Below are 24,074 nucleotides of genomic sequence, written 5' to 3'. Positions count from 1 at the left end.
TTCTGGCGTTGAACACCAACTTGGTGCCCTTTTCTGGCATTAAACGCCCATAATAGTGCCAGACTGGGCGTTTAACGCCCATTCTGCTACACTTACTGGCGTTTAAACGCCAGTAAGCTGCTCCTCCAGGGTGTGCTATTTTTAATGCTGTTTTTTTAATTTACTTTGATTTTTGTAATTGTTTTTGTGACTCCACATGATCATCAACCTAAAGAAAACATAAAATAACAATGGAAAATGGAAAATAAAAATTGGGTTGCCTCTGAATAAGCACTTCTTTAATGTCAATAGCTTGATAGTGAGCTCTCATGGAGCTTCACAGATGTTCAGAGCATGGTTGGGGCCTCCCAACACCAAACTTAGAGTTTGAATGTGGGGGCTCTGTTTGACTATGTATTGAGAGAAGCTTTTCATGCTTCTTCTCCATGTGTACAGAAGGAGATCCTTGAGCCTTAAACACAAGATAGTCCTCATTCACTTGAAGGATCAATTCTCCTCTGTCAACATCAATAACAGCTTTTGCTGTGATTAGGAAGGGTCTGCCAAGGATGATGGATTCATCTTTATTCTTCCCAGTGTCCAGGATTATGAATTCAGCAGGGATGTAAAGGCCTTCAACCTTCACTAAGACATCCTCTACAAGTCCATAAGCCTGTTTCCTTGAATTGTCTGCCATCTTCAGTGAGATTCTTGCAGCTTGTACCTCAAAGATCCCTAGTTTCTCCATTAAAGAGAGTGGCATGAGGTTTACACTTGACCCCAGGTCACACAGAGCCTTCTCAAAGGTCATGGTGCCAATGGTGCAAAGTATTAAGAACCTTCCAGGGTCCGATTTCTTTTGAGGTATCTTTAGCTGAGCCAATGTACTTAGTTCTTTAATGAGCAATGGAGGTTCATCCTCCCAAGTATCATTACCAAATAATTTGGCACTCAGCTTCATGATTGCTCCTAGATACTGAGCAACTTTCTCTTCAGTAATATCTTCATCCTCTTCAGAGAAAGAATACTCATAAGAGCTCATGAATGGCAAAAGTAGGTTCAATGGAATCTTTATGGTGTCTGTATGAGCCTCAGATTCCCTTGATTCCACAGAGGGGAACTCCCTAGTGGTCAGTGGACGTCCCATGAGGTCTTCCTCACTGGGAATCACTGCCTTTCCTTCCTCCATAGATTCGACCATGTTGGACGTGGTTATGGCCTTATACTCTCTCTTGGGATTTTCTTCTGTATTTCTTGGGAGAGTGCTAGGAGGAGTTTCAGTAACTTTCTTACTCAATTAACCCATTTGTACCTCCAAATTTCTAATGAAGGATATTGTTTCATTCATGAAACTTAGTGTGGTCTTAGATAGATCAGAGACTATGGTTGCTAAGCTAGAGCGATTCTGCTCAGAGTTCTCTGTCTGTTGCTGAGAAGATGAAGAGAAAGGTTTGCTATTGCCAAACCTATTTCTCCCACCATTATTATTATTAAAGCCTTGTTGAGGCTTTTGTTGATCCTTCCATGAGAAATTTGGGTGATTCCTCCATGAAGAATTGTAGGTGTTTCCATAGGGTTCTCCCATGTAATTCACCTCTTTCATTGCAAGATTCTCAGGGTCATAAGCTTCTTCTTCAGAGGAGGCTTCCTTAGCACTGCCAGATGCAGCTTGCAATCCAATCAGATTTTGAGAAATTATATTGACTTACTGAGTCAATAATTTGTTCTGAGCCAATATGGCATTCAGAGTATCAATCTCAAGAACTCTTTTCTTCTGAGTTGTCCCATTGTTCACAAGATTTCTTTCAGAAGTGTACATGAACTGGTTATTTGCAACCATTTCAATGAGTTCCTGAGCTTCTGCAGGTGTTTTCTTCAGATGAATTGATCCACCTGCAGAATGGTCCAATGACATCTTGGATAACTCAGATAGACCATCATAGAAAATACCTATGATGCTCCATTCTGAAAGCATGTCAGAAGGACACCTTCTGATCAATTGCTTGTATCTTTTCCAAGCTTCATAGACGGATTCACCTTCCTTTTGTTTAAAGATTTGAACTTCCACTCTAAGCTTACTCATCTTTTGAGGTGGAAAGAATTTAGCTAAGAAGGCATTGACAAGCTTTTTCCAAGAGTTCAGGCTGTCTCTAGGTTGTGAGTTCAACCATATGCTAGCTCTGTCTCTTATAGTAAAAGGGAAAAGCATGAGTTTGTAGACCTTGGGATCAACTCCATTGGTCTTAACAGTGTCACAGATTTGAAAAAATTCAGCCAAGAATTGATGAGGATCTTCCAATGGAAGTCCATGAAACTTGCAATTCTGTTGCATCAGAGAAACTAATTGAGGCTTAAGCTCAAAGTTGTTTGCTCCAATGGCAGGAATTGAGATGCTTCTCCCATAGAAGTTGGGAGTTGGTGCAGTAAAGTCACCAAGTACCTTCATTGCATTGTTGGCATTGTTGTTATTTTCGGCTGCCATGTCTTCTTCTTTTTCGAAAATTTCTGTCAGGTCCTCTCTAGATAGTTGTGCTTTAGCTTCTCCTAGCTTCCTCTTCAGAGTCCTTTCAGGTTCAGGATCAGCTTCAACAAGAATGCCTTTATCTTTGTTTCTACTCATATGAAAGAGAAGAGAACAAAAAAGTATGGAATCCTCTATGTCATAATATAGAGATTCCTTGATGTGTCAGAGAAAAAGAAGAATAGAAGGATGAGGTAGATAAAGAAGAATTCAAACATATAAAGAGGGAAGAGTGTTCGAATTATTAAGAGAGGAGGAGTGTTAGTGATTAATTAGAAGGAGATGAGAGAGGGAATTTTCAAAAATTTTAAAATTAAATTAGTTGGTTAATTAAAAAGATTTTTGAAAAAGTGGTTAGTTGGTTTTGAAAAAGATAAGAAATAGTGATTAGTTGAAAAAGATTTGGAAATAAGTTTGAAAAGATAAGAAGTTAGAGAAAAAAAAAGTTTGAAATCAAATTAAAAGAGATATGATTGAAAAAAATTTGATTTTAAAAAGATATGATTGAAAAGATATGATTGAAGAAAATTTGATTTTTAAAAAAGATATGATTGAAAAGATATGGTTGAAAAAGATTTGATTTTTAGAATTGATGACTTGACTAACAAGAAATTAAAAGATATGATTCTAACATTCAAATATTGAACCTTTCTTAACAAGAAAGTAACAAACTTGAAATTTTTGAATCATAACATTAATTGTTTGCAAGGATTTTCGAAAATATTAAAAGAAAAATGAAAAAGATTTGATTTTGAAAAAGATATGATTGATATGAGAAGATATGAAAAAGATAAGATTTTGAAAAATTAGTTTTAAAACTTGAAAAATTGAAAAAGATTTGAATTGAAAACAAAACTACCTCATTGGTGCTATCCTGGCATTAAACGCCCAGAATGGCATCCATTCTGGCGTTTAACGCCCACTTGTCTACCTTCTTGGGCTTTAAACGCCTAGCCAGGTACCCTGGCTGGTATTTAAACGCCAGAATTCCTTCTTTAAAACGCCTAGCTTTTTCTCTGTGATTCTTCTGCTGTATGTTCTGAATCTTCAATTCTCTGTATTTTTGACTTGAAAAGACATAATTTTGAATTTTTTTGAATTTTTAATGATGAGAGAGAAAAACAACAGAATGAAATTAAACATGAAAAACTAAGATCAAAACAAGGAATGCATGCAAGACACTTTGAATGTCAAAATGAACACCAAGAACACTATGAAGGTCATGATGAACATCAAAAACACATTTTTGAAAATTTTTTTAAGAAAAGAAAGACATGCAAGAAACTAAACTTAGAAATTTTCATACTAGAGATACTAACAATTTGAGAATGCACATGAGAAACAACAAAAGACACAAAACAAGAGAATTTAAAGATCAGACAAAGAAAATCATCAAGAACAACTTGAAGATCAATGAAGAACATAATGCATGAGTTTTCGATAATTTGCAAGGAAAATGAAAACATGCAATCGACACCAAACTTAAAAATTGACACTAGACTCAAACAAGAAGCACAAAATATTTTTGATTTTATGATTTTATGATTTTTTTGTATTTTTTTTTCGAAAATTATTTTGAATAAGAGAATAAGAAACTCAATTTTTAATAAGAATTCCAGGAATCATGCAATGTTAGTCTAAAGCTTCAGTCTAAAAGGATTAGGCATGGTTAATCAAGCTTTAGTAGGACATTACATACAACAGCCAAATTGATGGGAATCAACTAGCTCCTGTGATGATAAAAGCATCATCTGAAACTCTAGAATTCATTCTTAAAAATTATGAAGAACAAAATAAAAAGAAAAATACCTCATCTAAGCAACAAGATGAACCGTCAGTTGTCCAAACTCGAACAATCTCCGGTAACGGCGCCAAAAACTTGGTACACGAAATCGTGATACACTCCGTGCAACTGACCAGCAAGTGCACTGGGTCGTCCAAGTAATACCTTACGTGAGTAAGGGTCGATCCCACGAAGATTGTCGGCTTGAAGCAAGCAATGGTCATCTTGTAAATCTCAGTCAGGCGGATTCAAATGGTTTTGGGGTTTTGATAACTAAAAGATAAATAAAACATAAAATAGGATAGAAATACTTATGCAATTCATTGGTGGGAATTTCAGATAAGCGTAAGAAGATGCTTTGTTCCCTCTGAGCCTCTGCTTTCCTGTTGCCTTTATCCAATCATTCTTACTCCTTTCCATGGCAAGTTGTATGTAGGTGGTTCACTGTTGTCAATAGCTACCATCTATCCTCTCAGTGAAAATGGTCCTCTACGGTTTCCCGCATGGATAATCATCTGTCAGTTCTCGATCATGTCAGCAAAAGATCCATTGATCCTTTTGCACACTATCACTGCGCCCAACACTCGTGAGTTTGAAGCTCGTCACAGTCATCCCATCCCAGATCCTACTCGAAATACCACAGACAAGGTTTAGACTTTCCGGATCTCAAGAATGCTGCCCAAGTAATTCTAGCTTATACCACGAAGACTCTGATCGCACGTAATGAAAGCTCTGTTGTCAGGAGAGGCAACCATGCGTCGTTAACCAGGAGGCCAAGAGATACACACTCAAGCTCTCGCAGATAGAACGGAGGTGGTTGTCAGGCACGCATTCATAAGGGGGATAATGATGAGTGTCACAGATCATCACATCCACCAGGTTGAAGTACGAGTGAATATCTTAGAACAAGAATAAACTTGAATTTAATAGAAAACAGTAGTAATTGCATTGATTCATGAGGAATAGTAGAGCTCCACACCTTAATTTATGGTGTGTAGAAACTCCACCGTTGAAAATACATAAGAACAAGTTGGCCATGCCTTCCAAATAGCATGAAACAAACGAAAAAGGGTTCTAAGACCTGATCCCAAGATCAAAGTTGATCGAAAGATCACATATGATAAAAAAGATGAAAATACAATAGTAAAAGGTCCTATTTATAGAGAACTAGTAACCTAGGGTTTACAGAAATAAGTAAATGATGCAGAAATCCACTTTCGGGGCTCACTTGGTGTGTGCTTGGGCTGAGCATTGAAGCTTTCACGCGCATAGGCTTCTTTTGGAGTTAAACGCCAACTTTGGTGCCAGTTTGGGCGTTTAACTCCAGTTTTTATGCCAGTTTGGGCGTTTTACGCCAGAAATTTTATGCTGGCTTGGAACGCCAGTTTGGGCCATTAAATCTCGGGCAAAGTATGAACTATTAATCATTGCTAGAAAGCCCAAGATGTCTACTTCCCAACGCAATTGAGATCGTGCCAATTAGGCCTCTGTAGCTCCAGAAAATCCATTTTGAATGTAGGGAGGTCAGAATCCAACAGCATCTACAGTCCTTTTTCAGCTTCTGAATCAGATTTTTGCTCAGGTCCTTCAATTTCAGCCAGAAAATACCTGAAATCACATAAAAACATACAAACTCATAGTAAAGTTTAGAAATGTGATTCTTGCATAAAAACTAATAATTATATAGTAAAAACTAACTAAATCATACTAAAAACTACCTAAAAATAATGTCAAAAAGCGTATAAATTATCCACTCATCAGAAATTCATGATACTACTCTATTTAAAAACAAATTGAATACCTACTAGATATTAAACACCAAATTGATTCTTTATGGGAAAGTTATGTAATGTGTATTATATATGTTTTTCTTTAAATACATTTCTATATATTAACATTGGGTGATTCCCTCTTGTATTCTCTGTGTATTCGTTTGAAATCATGCTTGAAACCATCTGATATTTCATTGAAAACAACTATTACTTTCGTGAAAAGGAAAAAAAAAAGAAACATAATGAATAATAATCTTTCCATAGTACACATTTCTTATTTGTATAACTTTGGGATCTATTTCTAGTGTCATTCTAAAATAACTTACACAACCGTTTTACCATAATATATATACTATTAGTAATGATGAGAAATTTTACATTATATTACCTNAAGAGTAGATCGAATTAAACTCTAAAGTGGTCCATAAAATTAGTCGCTTATATAAAAAATCTCCAAAATTGTAATTGCATCATAATAGTTCCCATGATTGTAAAAGTTGTACCATGCATTAGTTTCCACCCCTTTCTGTCAAATTACTCTTTACACTTTTAGATAGTATTTGTTTTCAGAAATTGAAATTGAGACTGGAAGACTAGGATGTTGAGTTTAGTAAATAATAATATTTTTAGTGATGACAAACATGCATGGTTTTGATTGGATTGATAGTCCAAAAATATTTTGATGAATTATTTAGTATTGCAATCCTAGGTTTTATTGTGCATCCCAAACAAAAAAAACCACTAGTTCAATAAGAAGAATTGTGTGCAATTAAGGCCGCCCATTAGAACCAAGCCCACAACCCAATTCACTTGCTTCATGAAAAGAAAAGAAGACCAATGTAATACAGGTAGAGCTTTGTTATTTCGGGTAAAACACAGAGAAGAAAAGAGGGTTTCATCTTTTCTATCTAACATTAAAGAAAAAAGGGAAAAGCAAAATGCTAAAGGCAATGTAAAATCAAAATAGAGCCAAAATAAAAAAATGCTTAAATCAAGCATAGAAGAAAAAGGTAAAAAATTTCTATTAACATGCAAGTTAATTACTTGTTAATTTCACCTTCTCTCTGCACATACATTTTGGGCAACAAGAAAAAAAATGGAGGCTTCTTTCTTCTACTGTAAATTAATGGTTGATATTAAAACTTGGGTTCAAAGCACAAGATTAAGGGTTTGAATTTGGGAAATATATTGAGGAACTCATATCAATGAAATTGCTGTTGTTCATCTCTCTTCTACATTGCTTAATTATGCTTTTAATCCCTGATTTTCTGGTCTGAATTTTTGGGAAGAAGGAGATGAGTTCAGCTGGTTTAATATTCAATGTGTTGACTTTGTTTGTTTGGTTGCCTCATACAAGTTCAGAAAAGAGAGAAAAAACACAAATCTAATACTCAGCTTTCTCACTTACCACTCAAAATCTGAAGTTTTGGAAAAAAATGCACCAATACTAAAAGGAACATTCAGCCAAGATAAAAAGTAACATGTGAGAGTTCAGAATCTAAGTTAAGCTTATAGAGTTTGAGCTGTTTTACATTATCTCCTTCATGGGTTATCATTGAATATTTAATTTTTATGCTTTATCTTTCTTGGTTTTGATTAAATAAAAAAGGCATATATGTGAGGCATTAAAAAATATTGAGAGAAAAATCAAAGAGAGGTAACTTAGTGAGAAAAGCCAAGATTTATATCATATCTCTTTTGATTGTATTTCTATTTTATTTCTTGTACCTGAGAGGTATTCCTTGTTAAGTTGGGTGAGTACTTAGTGTGTTGTGAGTTTAAGAAGTGAACCTAGTCAAATCAAGTTTGGATAGAAGTTTGGTTTATCTTTGATAGGATTAGGTTGAATCCTTGGGAATTAGTATTTGTAATACTTGAAAAGATAGTGAAAATTTTACCACTGTTGTGGTGGAGATTGAACATAGGCTACATTGCATAAGGTAGCTGAACCATGATACATGACTGTGTCATTTTCTCTTTCCTTCTCAGGTTTTTATTTCATTCGTTATGAGACAAAATAAAATTGTTTCATACATAATCAATCTCGCAGTCAAAACAGAAGTACGGTTTCTCTTTCTGGTTTGAGGCTTAATTGATCAAGTTTAAAAGAAGGCCATAGATTTAAGCCCGTTCTCTAGGCCTTAAAAAATCTTCATAAGATTTAGTATTGTGTTTGGTAGTCAGAGACTAAAACTAAAATTTCACTTTCGAGACACAAAATTTCAATCATTTCAGTACCTCTAGAAAGTAAGGATAGAGGGAACTGAAATTTCTGAGATTGGAGACTAAAATTTTAATAACATTTCTTTTAAAAATACTCTCATTTAATTTTTCGAATTCCAAATCTAACCCTCAGTTTTCATATTTATTTTAAACCAAACATGATCCTTAGACATAACTCACTTTTAGTATATTTTACACTAAATATAATACAGAAAGACTTAATTGAATTTCAATCTTTCTGTCTCTGCCTTGCAATCTTTATCTCTCAATCTCAGCTTCCTTTCCAAATGCAGTCTTAGTGATCTCGTACATACTCTTCCATGCTGGACTACACAAAAACATATATTAAATGATCGCCAAAGTGATGCATACTTTCACTAAAAAGATTAAAAATAATTAATTTTTCTATTCCATATTTACCTCTCAGTGACCGAATTTAGTGAAGAACTCGCGCTTCTTCTTTCAAAGATTCTGAACCAAAATACATCGCGTGATCTCAAAGAATTTCCAAAATATATGATTGATTCAACACACAAATCCTATTTTACAGGCATGGACAAAAAAATGTTAAATTCAAAGAGTTCGAGTGGGGAAGAATAAGATAAAATGACAAAACATTGGAAATGGAAACTTTTTTGGTTCATTAAGGTTAAACAACTCTATTTCATCAAGTATTTAACGTTAAAATTGAAACGACGTTATTTTGTTTAATCCAACATAAAAAAGTATATGTGTACTAAATTAGGGTTAAGTACGATTTTGGTTTCTAAAGTAGGGTTGGAAATTTTTTTATCCCCAGCATTTTTTTTGCTACAAAATGGTCTCAAAGGTTTTAGTTTGTTTTAAAATCGTCCTTCGGACGAAAATGCCCTTCTCCCTTCTTCCCCAAAATGAAAAAACAGAAGCATGTAGAAGCAGAATGCAAAAGCAGAATACAGAAGAAAAAAATAGAAACAGTAAAACAACAACAACAATGAAACAACAACAACTAGAAGAACAATATCAACAACAAGATAACCAAGGAATATCAGGGACTGAGCCCTACCCCTTGGAGCAGCGCTACATTGATGCCATTAACGACTTCCAGCGCATAAGTCCAAGGTCAAGACCTAGTCCAATTAGGACTGCATTCAACACCCCCTCTGTCTGTTCATCCTCCAAATCCAACTCCCTAGACAGTCATACCACGGATCTGGTCCATGAATCGCTGCCCTTCCACGGCCACATTCTCGGTTTAGGCCGCCGTAGCACCATGCATAGAGTGCACAACTCTTCGCATTTCCAGTCTAAGCAACCTTCACAGCCTTGCCGTTCAATAACACGAACACCATAACTATTATCACAATCATTCCCCCCCTCCCGATTCTTTTTCTTCCTCTTTCGTTGTTCCCTTTCTTTCTTTCTTTATTTTATTTTATAATTTTTTAATTAGGAATAATTTATTAATAAAAATAAAAAATTTAGTAAAAATGACGATTTTAAAATAAATTGAAAAAGATTTTCAATTTCTATCTTAAGTATTAAAATCATACTTAACCCACTAAATTACTAACGATGTGAAAAATAAATTGACAGAAAAAAAATGACACTAATCTAATCCAATTTTTTCAATCTCAAATTATTGTAGTGTAATTGGGATGTTAAAGATATTTTTAATACAAGCCACCAATCTCAATAACTAACATAAGGATTAACTCTTGTAAGAACCTAGCCATCCTACTACTATTATTCAAGAGCCGAGCAAATTGGATGATGTTTCCAAGCCTAATGCAATAAACTGTACTCTGCCAAAAGAAGCAATAATAAATTGTAGCTATAAAGTCTGTGATTGTCATTCAGGTGTCTTATTATTATTATCCAAAATGTTTAGGTAGATTTCGCATTCGTTCATTATTTCATGAGGATAAGAATACGACCTTCGAATTTTCTTGAGTACTTACATGAATTATTACGTAGTTACTCGCATGATTCTTTTCAGTATATTTTTTAATTTCTTATTTTTTGGAGATATAGGGACCAAGTCTATTAGACTATAACCACATGCACAGCATTACATTGATTGTTTACCAATATTATTATGATTGAAAGCATAAGAAAAGCACTACTCCAAAAATATATTTGGTGAGATGGATCTTTCTTTTTCTTGTCTTCTCAATTTCACTTGATTTTTTATTTTTCCCCCATTAGGCTATTATCATTTTTTTAAAAATAATTAGATTCTCATTTTTACATTTTTACACTTTATTAACTTTTTATTTTATTTTAAAAGAGTTTCATCCAAAACTAAAATAGTTATCATCATGAACGATCTAATGTTATTCTCTTATTAATTTTAATTTAACATTAATTTTATTTTATTTTTTTGGTTGACGACATTAATTTTAATTTAACACAAAATAAATTGCATGAAATTGAACCATATCTCTACACTAAAAAAGAAAAACCATAGCAAGCTAAATATGAAGTATACTCTATATGGTTAAATGTGGTTGAACCATTATGATTTAGCAAATGAACAAATTAATATGAATTATAATTTAAATAACATAGTTTTTTCATACTCATCTAAGAGATTGCAAGTTTGAGTTTTTCTATTTTGATAAAAAAAATAAACAAATTCATATTAAAGTTTACCTTTTCTTTTTCTTTTATTTCCATTTTTAAATCATATAATTTTTTTTTATATTAATGAGATTTCTACAATTTTACAATTATAAACAAATATATTATCATAAAAATAAGAATTTAATTTTATTAACTGTAATTTTACATGTACATTTAATTATGTGACGGTACATGAGTAAAAATAACTATGTTTTATATTAATCACGTGAATAATAAAAAATATTTTGTTTATATCAAAATTAAATTCTATAATCTATACAAATAAAATAAAATAAGATAGCAAACAGAAACTTTACCCATTTCATTTTATCCACATTCCAAATTCCAAATAAACAAGAAAGAGACACAAAAGCATGAAATTGCACAAAAGCTTGTAATGATATGCATTATTTATGCAACAGCTTCACCTCCTCCCATGAAAGGTGTTTCCATTCCTGATTTAGCCATAATAGCCACAGAACTGAAGAGAGAGAAAAATCAAAATCAAAATTCAAAGGCATAAGAGAAAATTGAATGATCCTCCACCATCATTCCTTCCCCATGTGATGTGCCACCTCTTCCTCTTCAATTCTTCCCATTCCTCCTCCTTAATCTTCCCCTTCTTTCTCTTTCTATCTCTAAGCATAGGGTTTTCAAATTGGGGAAAACAAAAACAAACCTTAAAGCTGAAAACTTTCACATTGTAATCACGCAATTCGCTTCGCCCTTTTCTTTTTGATCCAAAAGGGGTTCCGGGGTTGGTCTCCGTTTGACCGCACGTCTCCCCAGGTTATTTTCTTTAGAGAGAGAATGTGATGGGAATGTTAGATTGGGAGCTTCCGTTTTTTTGAAAAGAAAAGAAAAAAATTGTTTTTTGGCAGCTGAGAAATGTTGGAAATGGAGAAGGATTTCGATTCAAAGTTGAAGATTCAGGGGAATTCTTCCTCTTCCAATGGTGGTGGTAGTGGTGGGAATAATGTACCGAGATCCAAAAGCTTTGCTTTTAGGGCTCCTCAGGAGAATTACACCATTCAGGACTTTGAACTGGGCAAGATCTATGGCGTTGGCTCTTATTCTAAGGTATGGCACGTGGAATTATGATTTTTTTAGTTTCTTTTTTTGGTGCCTGAAGGGTTGATATCGGTTTGCATTTTATTTATTTATTTATTGTTTATCATTTTTGTAATTTTCTGGATGTGCTTTGCTGGGTGCATGAATCCTATGAATGATGCTGGGGCATTATGATTTTTCTGTCGTTGTTTTTTATTTTTACTTTTTTATGGTTAGGATAATTGTTGACGGGTGTTGTGCAGTAGAGATCATAGATAAACATGTTATTGTTTTATGAAACGCCATTTGGTAGCTATATTAGGAAATTTCGATTTATAAGGAAGGTTCTTTTTTGTATGCTTTGTCATGAATACAACAATAAGCTTTATCCGGGTTGGTTGCATAGATCAAACAACGCTATTGAGCTTTATCCTATATTATGTCTATAGTGAGTGAGACTGTTTACATGTAGATCTTCTTTCACCATCTCATATATGTCTTTTTGGGTCTTCCTGTACCATTCGACCCCTGTCTACCTTCCATCTCATTCACCTTCCTAATTGGATGTTCTGTCGATCTTCTTCCCACATGAATGGTTGCTGAAAAACCTGTTATGAAGATTGCTTGGAGTTGCTCTTCTACAACAAAAACTATTATATTTTGGGTACTAGTTTCATAGATTTAGATTTGGGTGCCAACATATTTTCTTTAAAAAAATAAATGGAGCCTAGATGTTACTTATGAAGTGATTAATGAGTGGCACTTAAGTTGCACTGCTAGAAGTGAAGGAAATCGGCGAAGCACCTGAGCTGCATTTTAATAAACACTTTCCTTTGCTTTTCTTTCTCAACTGATTTTCCCACTTTACATATACTTTCTTTGGCTTGTTGTGGTGGTAGATTTCAATTCTAGTTGTTTCAACAAAACATTTATCTTATTCTTTTAACCCTGTAGGAACTTGAATTTTCTATAGTTTGAGCATATAGGATTTTTTTTTTTCTTTAGACCTTTCCCCTGGGAGTAAAGGATCCAAACATCTTTCTTGTTATGTTTAAAGGTTGTGAGGGCAAAGAAGAAGGACACAGGAACTGTGTACGCGATGAAGATCATGGACAAAAAATTCATTACTAAAGAGAACAAAACAGCCTACGTGAAGTTGGAACGCATAGTTCTCGATCAATTGGATCATCCTGGAATTGTGCGCCTATATTTCACATTTCAAGACACGTTTTCTCTATGTGAGTATTCCTGGATGCTTTTTCTCTTTGTACTTGCTTTTGCACTCTCTTACTCCTCTCTGCGATTTCTTCTCTACTTTCTTCTCCTCAAGTTTGCCAGGGTGGCCTATTTGCTATTTGACATTTTATCTCCTTTTTTTTTTCGCTCTGTTCCTTTTTCATTCGAGAAGACATGGCACTTGAATCCTGTGAAGGTGGAGAACTTTTTGATCAAATAATCAGGGTAAGCTAACATAACACTTGAAGGCATGTGTTCAATGTGCTGCAGTATATATCTTGTTTGGAAAGAAAATTAAAAAAATTTCCATGGCACCTGCTGAAGGTGTGTTGGTCCCATAGGACAGAGTTTATTCCTATGTTAGGTATTGATGCAAAAACAATTAAACCATGACTTGCGCTTTGATTTTATTATGCTCTTTATAGTTTTCCATTGAGAGAAAAATTTTCCCTGGGGGTTCCCAAGATTCAAGATAAATAAATATGATATCAAACTAATTTAGATGTCTCATATCAAACTAATTTTTTGCCTTAAGCTTCCATTCTACTGATTTGACTGGATTGACTAACTGTCATAGTAAATTTGTTCATAAAGTATTATTCTAACCCTATCTAACCATAGTTTACAGTATGAAAGTATGAGTATGAGATGTAATATCTACATATTGAAAACTAATGACCTTGTTCCCCTTAACAAGATTCCTTTATTATAAGTTCAATTCTTGTAACCTAATTTGCTTCTTTTTTGTTAGAAGTTGATCATATAGACAAGGACATTTTATTTTTTAAATACTAGTATTATATTTTGTTTTCAGTGAAAATTTACATGATTGTACAACTGAAATTTCCAATGGATCATGGCAGTTGTTAAAACTTAAAACCTCTTATATGTGTTGCTGTGGCTTTTTGGCCTCTCCTTTGAGAAATATTATAATTTCAGTATTATTTAAAATTTGGGAGTCATAGACTCATAGTATGCAAGTCAGTATCACTCAGGATGTTTTGTTACGGCATGATATCTACTAGCAAGCTTTTTCGGTTCCTGAATGCAGAAAGGACGTCTACCTGAGGATGAGGCACGGTTCTATGCAGCTGAAGTTGTCGATGCTCTCGAATACATACATAATTTAGGATTGATACATCGGGATATAAAGGTAGTTCTGAGTCATGCTTATACCACATCTTTGTCATATATGTCCTTGTCTGAATATTAAGTTTCTCTAATTGCAGCCAGAGAATTTATTGCTTACAGCTGATGGACATATCAAAATAGCCGATTTTGGGAGTGTGAAGCCTATGCAGGATAGCAAAATCACTGTCCTTCCAAATGCAGCATCTGGTAATCGAAGAATACTGAGAATAGTGCTTAGTAATGTTTTTAGTAATCCTTGTATATAGTCTGTTTCTTTTATTGTAACTTCTATTAATTGATATCACTAAATACTTAAAATTGATATTCATTTATTTTAATTTCTAGATGACAAAGCCTGCACATTTGTGGGAACCGCTGCTTATGTCCCTCCGGAGGTTCTTAATTCCTCTCCAGCAACTTTTGGGTAGGGACCATGTTACTATTCAGTGCTAAGATAATATTATTTCTTATGCAAGTTTTCTGTACATATAGATTGATTTTTAATTTTAGCTTAGTTCAATAATTTGTAAATCAAGATTATATTTGACAATTCAATTTTCAAGTTTGTGCACGCACTGAGTTTCCTTATCAGGCTTTTGTTCCGTGCTAGTTCCCGATATAATAACATTTTCCCTTTACTTCTCTCAATATACTACCACAGGAATGACCTCTGGGCACTTGGATGCACATTATACCAGATGCTTTCAGGAACTTCGCCTTTTAAAGATGCAAGTGAATGGCTTATATTCCAAAGAATTATAGCTAGAGAAATTCGATTTCCTGATTATTTTTCTGATGAAGCAAGAGACCTTATTGACCGGCTACTGGTTAGTATTTCTATGACCCTCTGCACAGAAATCCAAGCTTCTCTAGTGCTCTATCTAACTTATCTGATCGCAACACTTTACGAAGCTATCATCTTCCTATTTCGGCAATCTCTTTTCAGTACATATCTTGACATACTAGTACCATAATGCAGACTGAACCCCAGGATTGAAGTTTTTAAGTTCTGGATTTTGTTTATGATGATGTTAGGCAATGCTGTGTAAACACATGTTCGAAAGCTTTTCTTTTCAATTATTTTTTTTTAAATGTTGATTGAGGCATTGATAATCAAATTTGTTCCCCTAAACTCCAAAGGCTCTAGACTTGTTTTTTTCCAGAATAATAGTTGATGCTAGTAATATATATACCAGTGTTTTTTTTCCCCTTCCAACTTTTGGCATCTTTTATGAAATTTATGAAGTGTTAGTTTTTGACAGTATTGAAATTATAATGCAGGATTTGGACCCCAGAAGAAGGCCAGGTGCAGGACCTGACGGTTATGCTGCTTTGAAAAGGCACACATTTTTCAAGGGTGTTGATTGGAGTAACATAAGGGCACAAACTCCACCAAAACTAGCACTGGAAGCTGGCGTATGACTCTGATGCTTTGCTCAACATCTATTTTTTGTCCACCTTATTTGTTAAGATAAAGAGAAAAGAATCTCTAATTCTCATATTATTTTCACTTTTAGATTCAGTCACCTATTGTAGATGAAGCTCAGGATGCAGCATGGAGTCCGTCTCATGTCGGTGATGGTTATGCAGCCTCGGCTAGACAGCCTGATGGTGCTCCATCATCGTCTGAGGGGAGCGTAACCAGACTAGCTTCAATCGATTCCTTTGATTCAAAATGGTATGTGCAAATCATTTTGTTTCTTTGTATTTTTGCATGTCCGCAGTTACCTATAGAAAATGTTCGCATTTAACAGGCAACAATTTTTGGAACCTGGGGAATCTGTGCTTATGATCTCTATGGTGAAGAAAATACAGAAACTAACGAGCAAGAAGGTGCAGCTTATCCTAACTAACAAACCAAAGTTGATCTATGTGGACCCGTCGAAGCTAATTGTCAAGGGAAATATAATATGGTCTGATAATCCAAATGATTTAAGCATCCAAGTGATTAGTCCATCAAATTTCAAGATATGCACAGTAAGCATTCTCTTTTCCGGAATATCTTGTTATACAACTCGCACTATTACAAATATAGAAAGCAGTAAATAGAGGCTAGGTGTTAGACTTCAAGATTCGAATGATATCGACAGATGCTTCCTCCAATTTCGAAATTATGATTGCAAGCATGCACTGCCAAATGTTTTGAAAGAATTTTGAGTTTGTGTTTTTATCTGTAGGCATCTTAAATCTATTTTGCTTTGGAAATTTATTTCATGTATTTCTTACTAAGTGTAACTATGCAGCCGAAAAAGGTGATGTCATTCGAGGATGCAAAGCAAAGAGCACATCAGTGGAAAAAGGCAATCGAAGGGCTTCAAAACCGGTGAATTCATTCTGGTTTTGAGAAAAATATTCTTTCTGCTATCTTTGTAGTGTTCAGCAAGGAATTACAAAAACAGTTTGACTGCTCAACAAATTATTCATCAAAAGAAAAAATGAAGTTGCAGATTAAGTTCTGCTGAAATCTGGTGCAAAGCTAATTCCTCACTACAGCTTAGTTGAGTTTGTCATGATTTTTCCAATCTCTTTCATATGCTTCAATGGAATATATGATAAAAATGTGGACGATGTTCTTATTGTAGGCTTTGTTGGAGGGTTGGAATCAATACTCTGTAAGAAAAAAAAAATTCAGTTATTATTTTTTTTTTCTAAATAATATCTTCTGAGTTGCAAGATGATAGCAAATTTTAGTTATATACTTATATTATATAGCATATGAATAATTGAATTAAATTGCTCAATTTGTATCGTTGCTTCAGCCAATGATCACAAGGTGAAGCCAACCTGAAGTTTCAAGATGAAAAGGATGATTTGGCCCTTAGGAAAACTGTAAATAATTTTATATAGTGAGGCAATATAGTTTTAGGGATTGAATGAAAATGTTCTTGATTGTACTTGAGTAGAAATTAGATCACATTTTTGGCCATTCCAGCCAGTTTATATACTCTAATGTGTTTGGTAGTTTATGAGTAAAGAAAATACACTTGATTGCAAATTTTCTCAGTAACATTGAGTTCAGTAAGCCTGTGTTTGTTTATAAATACGAAACTTTGTGACAATGATATTGAGATATAAAATTATCTTTGATGGATGAGATATAGCTTATGACATTGTATTTATGACATTGTATTTTGAGACATTAAATTAGGTAGCATTTATTTTTAGGGACCGGAATTGAAACTAGGGATTAGAATTTAGTATTGTGTATGATGGTTAGAGAATTTTAATCTTATGACAATTTTAGTTCCTTAAATACCTCCAAAAAGTGGAGTCATAGGGACAGAAAAATTTTAATAACATTTTTAAAAAAAAATATCTTTAACTTTTTAAATTTTAAAGTTATTCTCCAATCGCTATATTTATCTTAAATTAAATATAATACTGAGATATAATTCAATTTAGTATATTTGTATATTTTATATCAAATATAATACAAAGATTTAATTTAGTCTTTATCTTTTAATTTCTTTTTCAGACTCAGTTTTTCTTCCAAATGCAGTCTTAGTGTATATTGTGTCTTTTTATTGTGTCTTTTTTAACACAGTAACATAGATATGCTATTAAGATATATAACTTGTTTTTCTTTTTGTTATTTTTATTAATTTTTTATAATTTATTTTATTTTATATTTATTTTATTACTAAATAATACACAAATATTAATTTTGTGTCTTTGTCTTCTGTGTTATGTTCTCAATGTATATAATATGACATGACATAGGATAAACATATATACGAATTTTAAATTCTTATAAGATTTTAAATTCTGATAAGATACAGGACATGACATGCATATAAAAATATAAAGTATTTTTTAGATAAATTGTAATAATATTTTGAGATTTTATTAATATTAAAATATAAATTAACTTTTCTAACTATTTTTAATATCTTTTTAAGTTATATAAAGTATTTAATTTTTTTGTTTTAATACATAATATATATATAATTTTTAAATTTATTTCAAAAATACATGTTAAGGATAAGGTTAAATACATTGATATGTAATGATATTTAAGTGTGATGGTATTTAGGTGTGTCTAAACATGTCAGGAGAAAATTTTTTTATTTTTTTATTAAAACACAGTTAGAACATAAAAGACATCCATGTTGGACGAATGTTGATAGTGTCATGTTCAAAATATGTTCGACATACAAACATATTTTATTCTCAAAACTAATCTCAACCTGGAAACAAAGTTTGCTATGAATATAGCTTAAAGAAAAATAGAGCAAGATGATATTCCACTTTAAAATCAAACAAATTATGAAAATTTCATCGAGATTAAATTTTTTCTAGTATCCTTATATAATATACAAAAATATTATTTGTACACTAAAATTAGCCACTAATATATTTATGTATAAATACATGTATGATTTAATTTATTTTCAGTGTGTATTTGTATTCCAACATGTATTTTATACTTGTACTTAATTGTAGTTAACTTCAGCAACTAATTTTAGTATACATGTAATATAATTATAAAATATAAAGTATTGAATAATGTTAACTATTTATGGTTAAAATTCAGGTATATGTCCTGGTAAGTGGTAACTTAGATCTCTAAATATTAAAAATAGTTTTGAATTATGTTGAAGATTTGGGATTAAACTATAGCCGTTGAATAACCAAAAGATACGAGTCCTTTAAAGAAAACAAGAATAATACCAAAAGATCTATAAAAAAAAAAAACTTCAATTAGAAAAAAGAAAAGAAAAGGAAAAAGAAGAAAACTTTATCCCTTCCCAATTTCCCATCTCATTAAAAAGCCTCCATGACATGACATCTGTTTCTCCTATACAAATATAATCCCTTTCCAATCTGGTAAATGATTGTAAACACTGGCAACATTTATTTCTTAGAGCAGTTGCAGTGAAAAACAGAAAGGGAAAGGGAAAAAGGGTATGCATGCCACTTCATCAGATCCATTCCATGAAGTCAATGGCTGAAAGTGAAAGATGCCACTGCCATGGTAGCTAGTGGAACAGATATGTTGTCGTCTACCACCTTAGTAACTGGAAGGGACTCTACAATTGTTGCCACTAATGAAACAACAGCAACTCTTGACACTGTGCTCTCCCAATTTAACTGCATTAGTCCTGCTACTGAATAATAGTACAGCATCCTGCATGCAACATTAGCAAATTATACACCAGTTCAATTTATTACTTTTTACATTGTTAAATAATCAAATTTAGATGGTCTTTTGAAAGATAATTATTTTGAGATGTGGCGATATATGATTAGATTTCTGTATAAAACTTTTTTTTTGGCAAGTGCAAGAAAATATGTGTCATTGTGTTGAATGTTAATGCGTTTCGGAGAAAATAAAGAGTGCAACACACTTTGAACTCTAAAGTTTAAAACTTAAACCTTAAATCATTAACCATAAATAATAAACTCTAGACACTAAAATTCTGAAATCCAAAACCTTAAATTCTAAACCTAAGCCGTAAGTTTTAAATTTTAAATCCGAGTCATTGAGATGAAATATAATAAATGGAGAGTTAAGATTTGTTTATTTAACAAGGAGTACAGCACTCGTTACTTAGTAAAGAGCGTTTAAGGATGAGCCATTGAAAAGAGTTAGATAAGAAGCATGTAACACACCCTATTGAAACCAAGAATCCAAAGACAAGCATGGATATGCTACCAGCCCAACTCTTCTTCTGATTGTACGGAATTTTCATGGATCCAAATCTTCTACCAAGGATATCAGCTACACCTGATGAAAAACCACCATAAATTCACCAAAGTCTGAATTAGCCAAATTGGTAGCTAAAAGACACAATTTAAATTGCAAAATGTTACAAAGTTGTTGTGAAAATACCATCCCCTCCACACATCATTGCTAACGAGACCACCCCAATTGGAGACTCACGCCAGAAAACAAGAGCACATAACATCAGCATCAGAACATAATACAGGGGACCCCTCAGCAATTCTCTGCATGTATGAAATGGTGAGTAATGAACAATAAATGCTTAAGAACTTGTCCATTGCTTTCTACAACTACTTCATTGAACCAAATAAAGCCAACAAAACGTGACAATGAATTAAATTGAATAAGGACAACAATTACTTGGGATCTCCTTCTCTAGTCACGGATTTAATCAGTCCTTCATCAGAAGCCAGTGAGAGACCATTCACCAAAAGCCTCAAAAGGTTCACAAATGGAACAAATGCAGCAAAGTAACGAGCCTCAGTGGAGTTGCTATCCTACCATTAATAGCATCAGCATTAGAACTTTCAAATTCAAACAAGGTGAAGTTGATAGTTGAAAACGTTTAGATGATTCGACAAATTTGACTAAATTATCGTCTAATAGTTTTCAACTATCAATTTCGCATGAAGACATAACTGCGTGTGAGTCTCCGCCTTCAAACAAACCAATCAAAATAACTTTTTACTGTGCGTTCGAGAAACATTTGCAACCACTCATCATACGGTGATTTTTCCCAATTAACAGAAACCCTCCAATAGGCCAATTCCCACCACAATGAATGTCAATAAAGATTCAATCTTTATTAGAATTAAAAAATGGGTACCTGAAAATTGGCCAAGAAGCTAGAAAAAGCAAACCGGACATTATATGGACCAGCTTTCTGCTCAAACCCTGCAACCAATTTTCATATCCAAATGCAACAAGCTCAATTTTGCTCATCACCAAACAAAAACCCAAATTCAAACATAAATGGATTCATTGGCCTTCTTCATTGAGCACATGCAAGCAATGAAGCTGTGAACTTTGAGGGTCATACCTGGTTGAGAATGTTCCTATGAGTGAGAGCATCAAAAGCAGACACAAGAGCATAAGCGCCACCAAGAACAGCCACGGTGGCTCCGCCATTGTAGAAAAGATCATCCACAGGAACGCCACGTGGCACAACAAACCTGGATACCCTTTGACTCAAGCTGACGGGAACAGCAAGAAGAGGAGGAGGAGAGCACAAAAACCGGACATTATTATGAGAAGTGTCTTTTGTTATTGTCTGCTTCACAAAGCTAAGGCTGCTGCTGTTGTTGTTGTTGTTCCAGTGTTGTGGTGGAGCAAAGAGGGTTGTGTCGGAGGTTCGGAGTTGGTGGTGGCGGCGGCAGTGGCGCACGGAGGAGAATGGAAGAAGATGGTGGTGGTTAGAGGATAATGTGAGGGATGTGAGGGTCATGATTTTTACAAAAAATGCCGCAAAAAAACAAAGAAAGAAAGAAATGTAAACTTATGGATGGGGTTAAAATTTATGGTGTTTGTTAGTTGTTATTTATTAAAAATTAATATAAATATATAATTATTGTAAATTTGGTTCACTTCTCTAATATATGTGTATGTATGTGTTTTAGTTTTGAGATGATTATTTACAAGTAAAATAAAATACTATGTTATCATATACATTATATTATTTACTGATAAATATTATATTATTTGATAATATTTAATAAAGATTTTTTTTAGCTGTCATAATGTTTTTTTTTAATTAACAAACTATTCAGAAATTCAAAAAGTAAAAAAAAATATTTATTACAATAAAAGTGAAGTATTTACATAGGGTATAATTCTGTAGTTTTATTCAATCATGGAGTATGGGTGTGTAGATTGTATGTACCAAAATGAAAGGAAACAGAAATGTCAGGCATATTGTGTGTGATGACGTGGATATCCATGCTAAATTCCATGGCTAAAAATGGGCTATGACAAAGGGTGAACAGAGAGGTAAAAAAATGAATTAGTAGATTTTTTTTAACATTTTGAGAAAAATGTTGTAACTTTCAGTTGTGGTGTGTGCTGGTCCCATTTAAGTGTAAGGATCCTATATGCTATATCTATAGACTATAGACTATGTAATTATATATAATGTACCTTTGCAACAGTTACCTAGGCTAACATTGATGGGCTACCAAGATTTTATGGTTGATAGTTTAATTCCCATAAATGGAAAACTAATTAAGGTTAGCAATTCAAAGCTATTTTTATAGAAGATTCTTTATTTTTCTTTGACTTGTATTACAGTTTTAAAATAAATAAAAAATTTAATTATATTTTTTTAATTTATCATAATATAGTCAGATGATAGTTATAATTAAACTGTTGTAAGACTAAGAGATTAAAATTTTTTATTTTTAAAATTTATTTTGAACACTAAATTAGAATTTACTTAAAAATAATTTATTTCCTCCTTGTTTTGAAACACATAAAAATGAGTAGTTTTAGACTTTTACTTCATTTGAGAATTTCCATTCTCATATTTTTATCATTTATAAATTAAATCAAAAGAGATATGATTTTTAAATAAATTCTTATAAGATCCAAATTTAATATTTAAAATGTCAAAAATATTCCTATTTATAAGTGAGTGTTTAGTAAAAATAATTTTTTCAAAAGTAAAGTCGTAAAATAAGAGAATTTCACGAATATAAAAAGTATTTCAAATTAAAAAATTAAATTTAATTTTACAAATATATTAAAATCATTTCAAAACACGAAATTAAATTATAAATAAATATTTGTAATATAATAAAATTATTTTCTCACATCAAAAAACTTTTCAAATATACTCTAATATATAAAATGAACAATTTTTTTAAATTTAGTAGCAATTTTTTTTTATTTATAGAGGATGATAAAAATTCAGTTGGCCTCCGGATAGATATTGATATTTTACAAATTATATTATCAAATTCTCATGTATGTGTGAACGTTGTAAAAGGCTTAGAGAAGGGAGGTTGAATCTATGACCTTCTTTTTATGTTACTGAAATAATTCTTTAAAACAAACTTTCAATTCTGATTCTGTTTGAACTCAGCAGCGAAAAATTTATGAGACAATTTATTTTTGTCTCGTGAATATCAGAAAATAGAACAGAGCAGAGAAGAAAGAAGCTGACACCATCATGTATCATGATTCAGTTGCCTTGTGCAATGCAACCTACATCCAGTCTCCACCACAACAGTGGTGGAATTTCCACTATAGTTAAAGTATTATATACACCAATTCCATAGGATTGACACAATCCTTTCACTCTCAAGTTCTAACCTAACTTGACTTGGTTATGCTAATACCTAACTCTTCACTCTTAGTGCTAACCCAACTAAGAAAGGAATACCTCACAGGTACAAGATACAAGACACAGAATCTACCTAAAGAAATCTAAAATAACTCTAAGCTTTTCACTCATGTGTATCTCTCTGCCTTTTTCCACTCATAGGATCTTTCAATGATTCTCTCATTCAGCCTTTTACCTCAAGAAATTACAGAAAGATAAACATTGAAAAGTAAATTACAATCTGTAAAACATGAAGGAGATTAATGCTTCAACAGCCTCTTTGCTATGTGATAAACCAAATTTGCTTACCTCTAATTCAGTTTCTCATTCTGGCAGAATGCTCCTTTGACTAGAAAGCACTGTCCAAGTAGATGAACTTCTTCAGAGAGCTCTTCTCAGAACATACACCTCAAAAATACTGGTTATCTCTCCTTAACTTCAGAATGATGAAAAATCTCCTTTTGTATCTCCTTGCATGTTGATGAGTTGCTCTTTCCTAGGTCAACTCCTTGAGCTGTGTGCTTCCCAAGCTTGTCAATTTACTTTCTTCAATTAACCCCCAAATTAGAAATTTTCAAGCTGTCTTCTTTTTTGTTTGACCGAAGACATCAAATCAGTAAAGAAAAATTGTTTCAATGGTAAACCCAAATATGCACCATTAAAAATATGCTTTGGCTCCAAGAAACTTTGTGAACCGTTGATCCACAGCAGAACTCCATAACATCCATTTTACC

General features: G+C 33.0%; 2 protein-coding genes and 1 non-coding gene across 5 annotated transcripts; 2 read left to right on the top strand and 1 right to left on the bottom strand.

Annotated features, from left to right (window-relative positions):
- Positions 1 to 1,948: 1,948 nt before the first annotated feature.
- Positions 1,949 to 2,056, top strand: LOC127742274 (small nucleolar RNA R71). Its single transcript, XR_008003462.1, has one exon. It is a non-coding gene; the product is annotated as a small nucleolar RNA R71 (small nucleolar RNA).
- A 9,191-nt stretch (positions 2,057 to 11,247) lies between these two features.
- LOC107466702 (3-phosphoinositide-dependent protein kinase 2) lies at positions 11,248 to 17,243 on the top strand. 3 transcript variants are annotated; one of them, XR_001587767.3, is made up of 12 exons: positions 11,249 to 11,962; positions 12,990 to 13,170; positions 13,341 to 13,393; positions 14,220 to 14,321; positions 14,398 to 14,506; positions 14,645 to 14,723; positions 14,961 to 15,126; positions 15,581 to 15,715; positions 15,817 to 15,977; positions 16,054 to 16,276; positions 16,543 to 16,911; positions 17,059 to 17,243. XR_001587767.3 is itself a non-coding variant. In XM_021131017.2 (11 exons), exons 1-11 carry the CDS (start codon positions 11,771 to 11,773, stop codon positions 16,624 to 16,626), a joined length of 1,479 nt encoding a protein of 492 aa, XP_020986676.1. In that variant the 5' UTR covers positions 11,248 to 11,770; the 3' UTR covers positions 16,627 to 17,243. The 3 variants fall into 3 exon arrangements, 2 of the variants coding, with proteins under 2 accessions (XP_020986676.1, XP_015941194.1); XM_021131017.2 differs by having other exon boundaries at positions 11,248 to 11,962; positions 15,823 to 15,977; positions 16,543 to 17,243; XM_016085708.3 differs by having other exon boundaries at positions 16,543 to 17,243.
- A 1,697-nt stretch (positions 17,244 to 18,940) lies between these two features.
- On the bottom strand, positions 18,941 to 21,508 carry LOC107466720 (probable phytol kinase 1, chloroplastic). The gene is made up of 6 exons (XM_016085727.3): positions 21,064 to 21,508; positions 20,851 to 20,918; positions 20,385 to 20,516; positions 20,133 to 20,248; positions 19,913 to 20,027; positions 18,941 to 19,427 (listed from the first exon to the last, which is right to left on the bottom strand). The coding sequence occupies exons 1-6, from the start codon at positions 21,466 to 21,468 to the stop codon at positions 19,241 to 19,243; spliced, it is 1,023 nt and encodes a 340-aa protein (XP_015941213.1). The 5' UTR covers positions 21,469 to 21,508; the 3' UTR covers positions 18,941 to 19,240.
- Positions 21,509 to 24,074: the final 2,566 nt, after the last annotated feature.

This window comes from Arachis duranensis, chromosome 9 (genome assembly GCF_000817695.3).
Source record: "Arachis duranensis cultivar V14167 chromosome 9, aradu.V14167.gnm2.J7QH, whole genome shotgun sequence".
NCBI lineage: Eukaryota > Viridiplantae > Streptophyta > Magnoliopsida > Fabales > Fabaceae > Arachis > Arachis duranensis.
The sequence above is the reverse complement of the archived record's forward strand: the minus strand, read 5'-3'. Positions and strand labels throughout refer to the sequence as shown.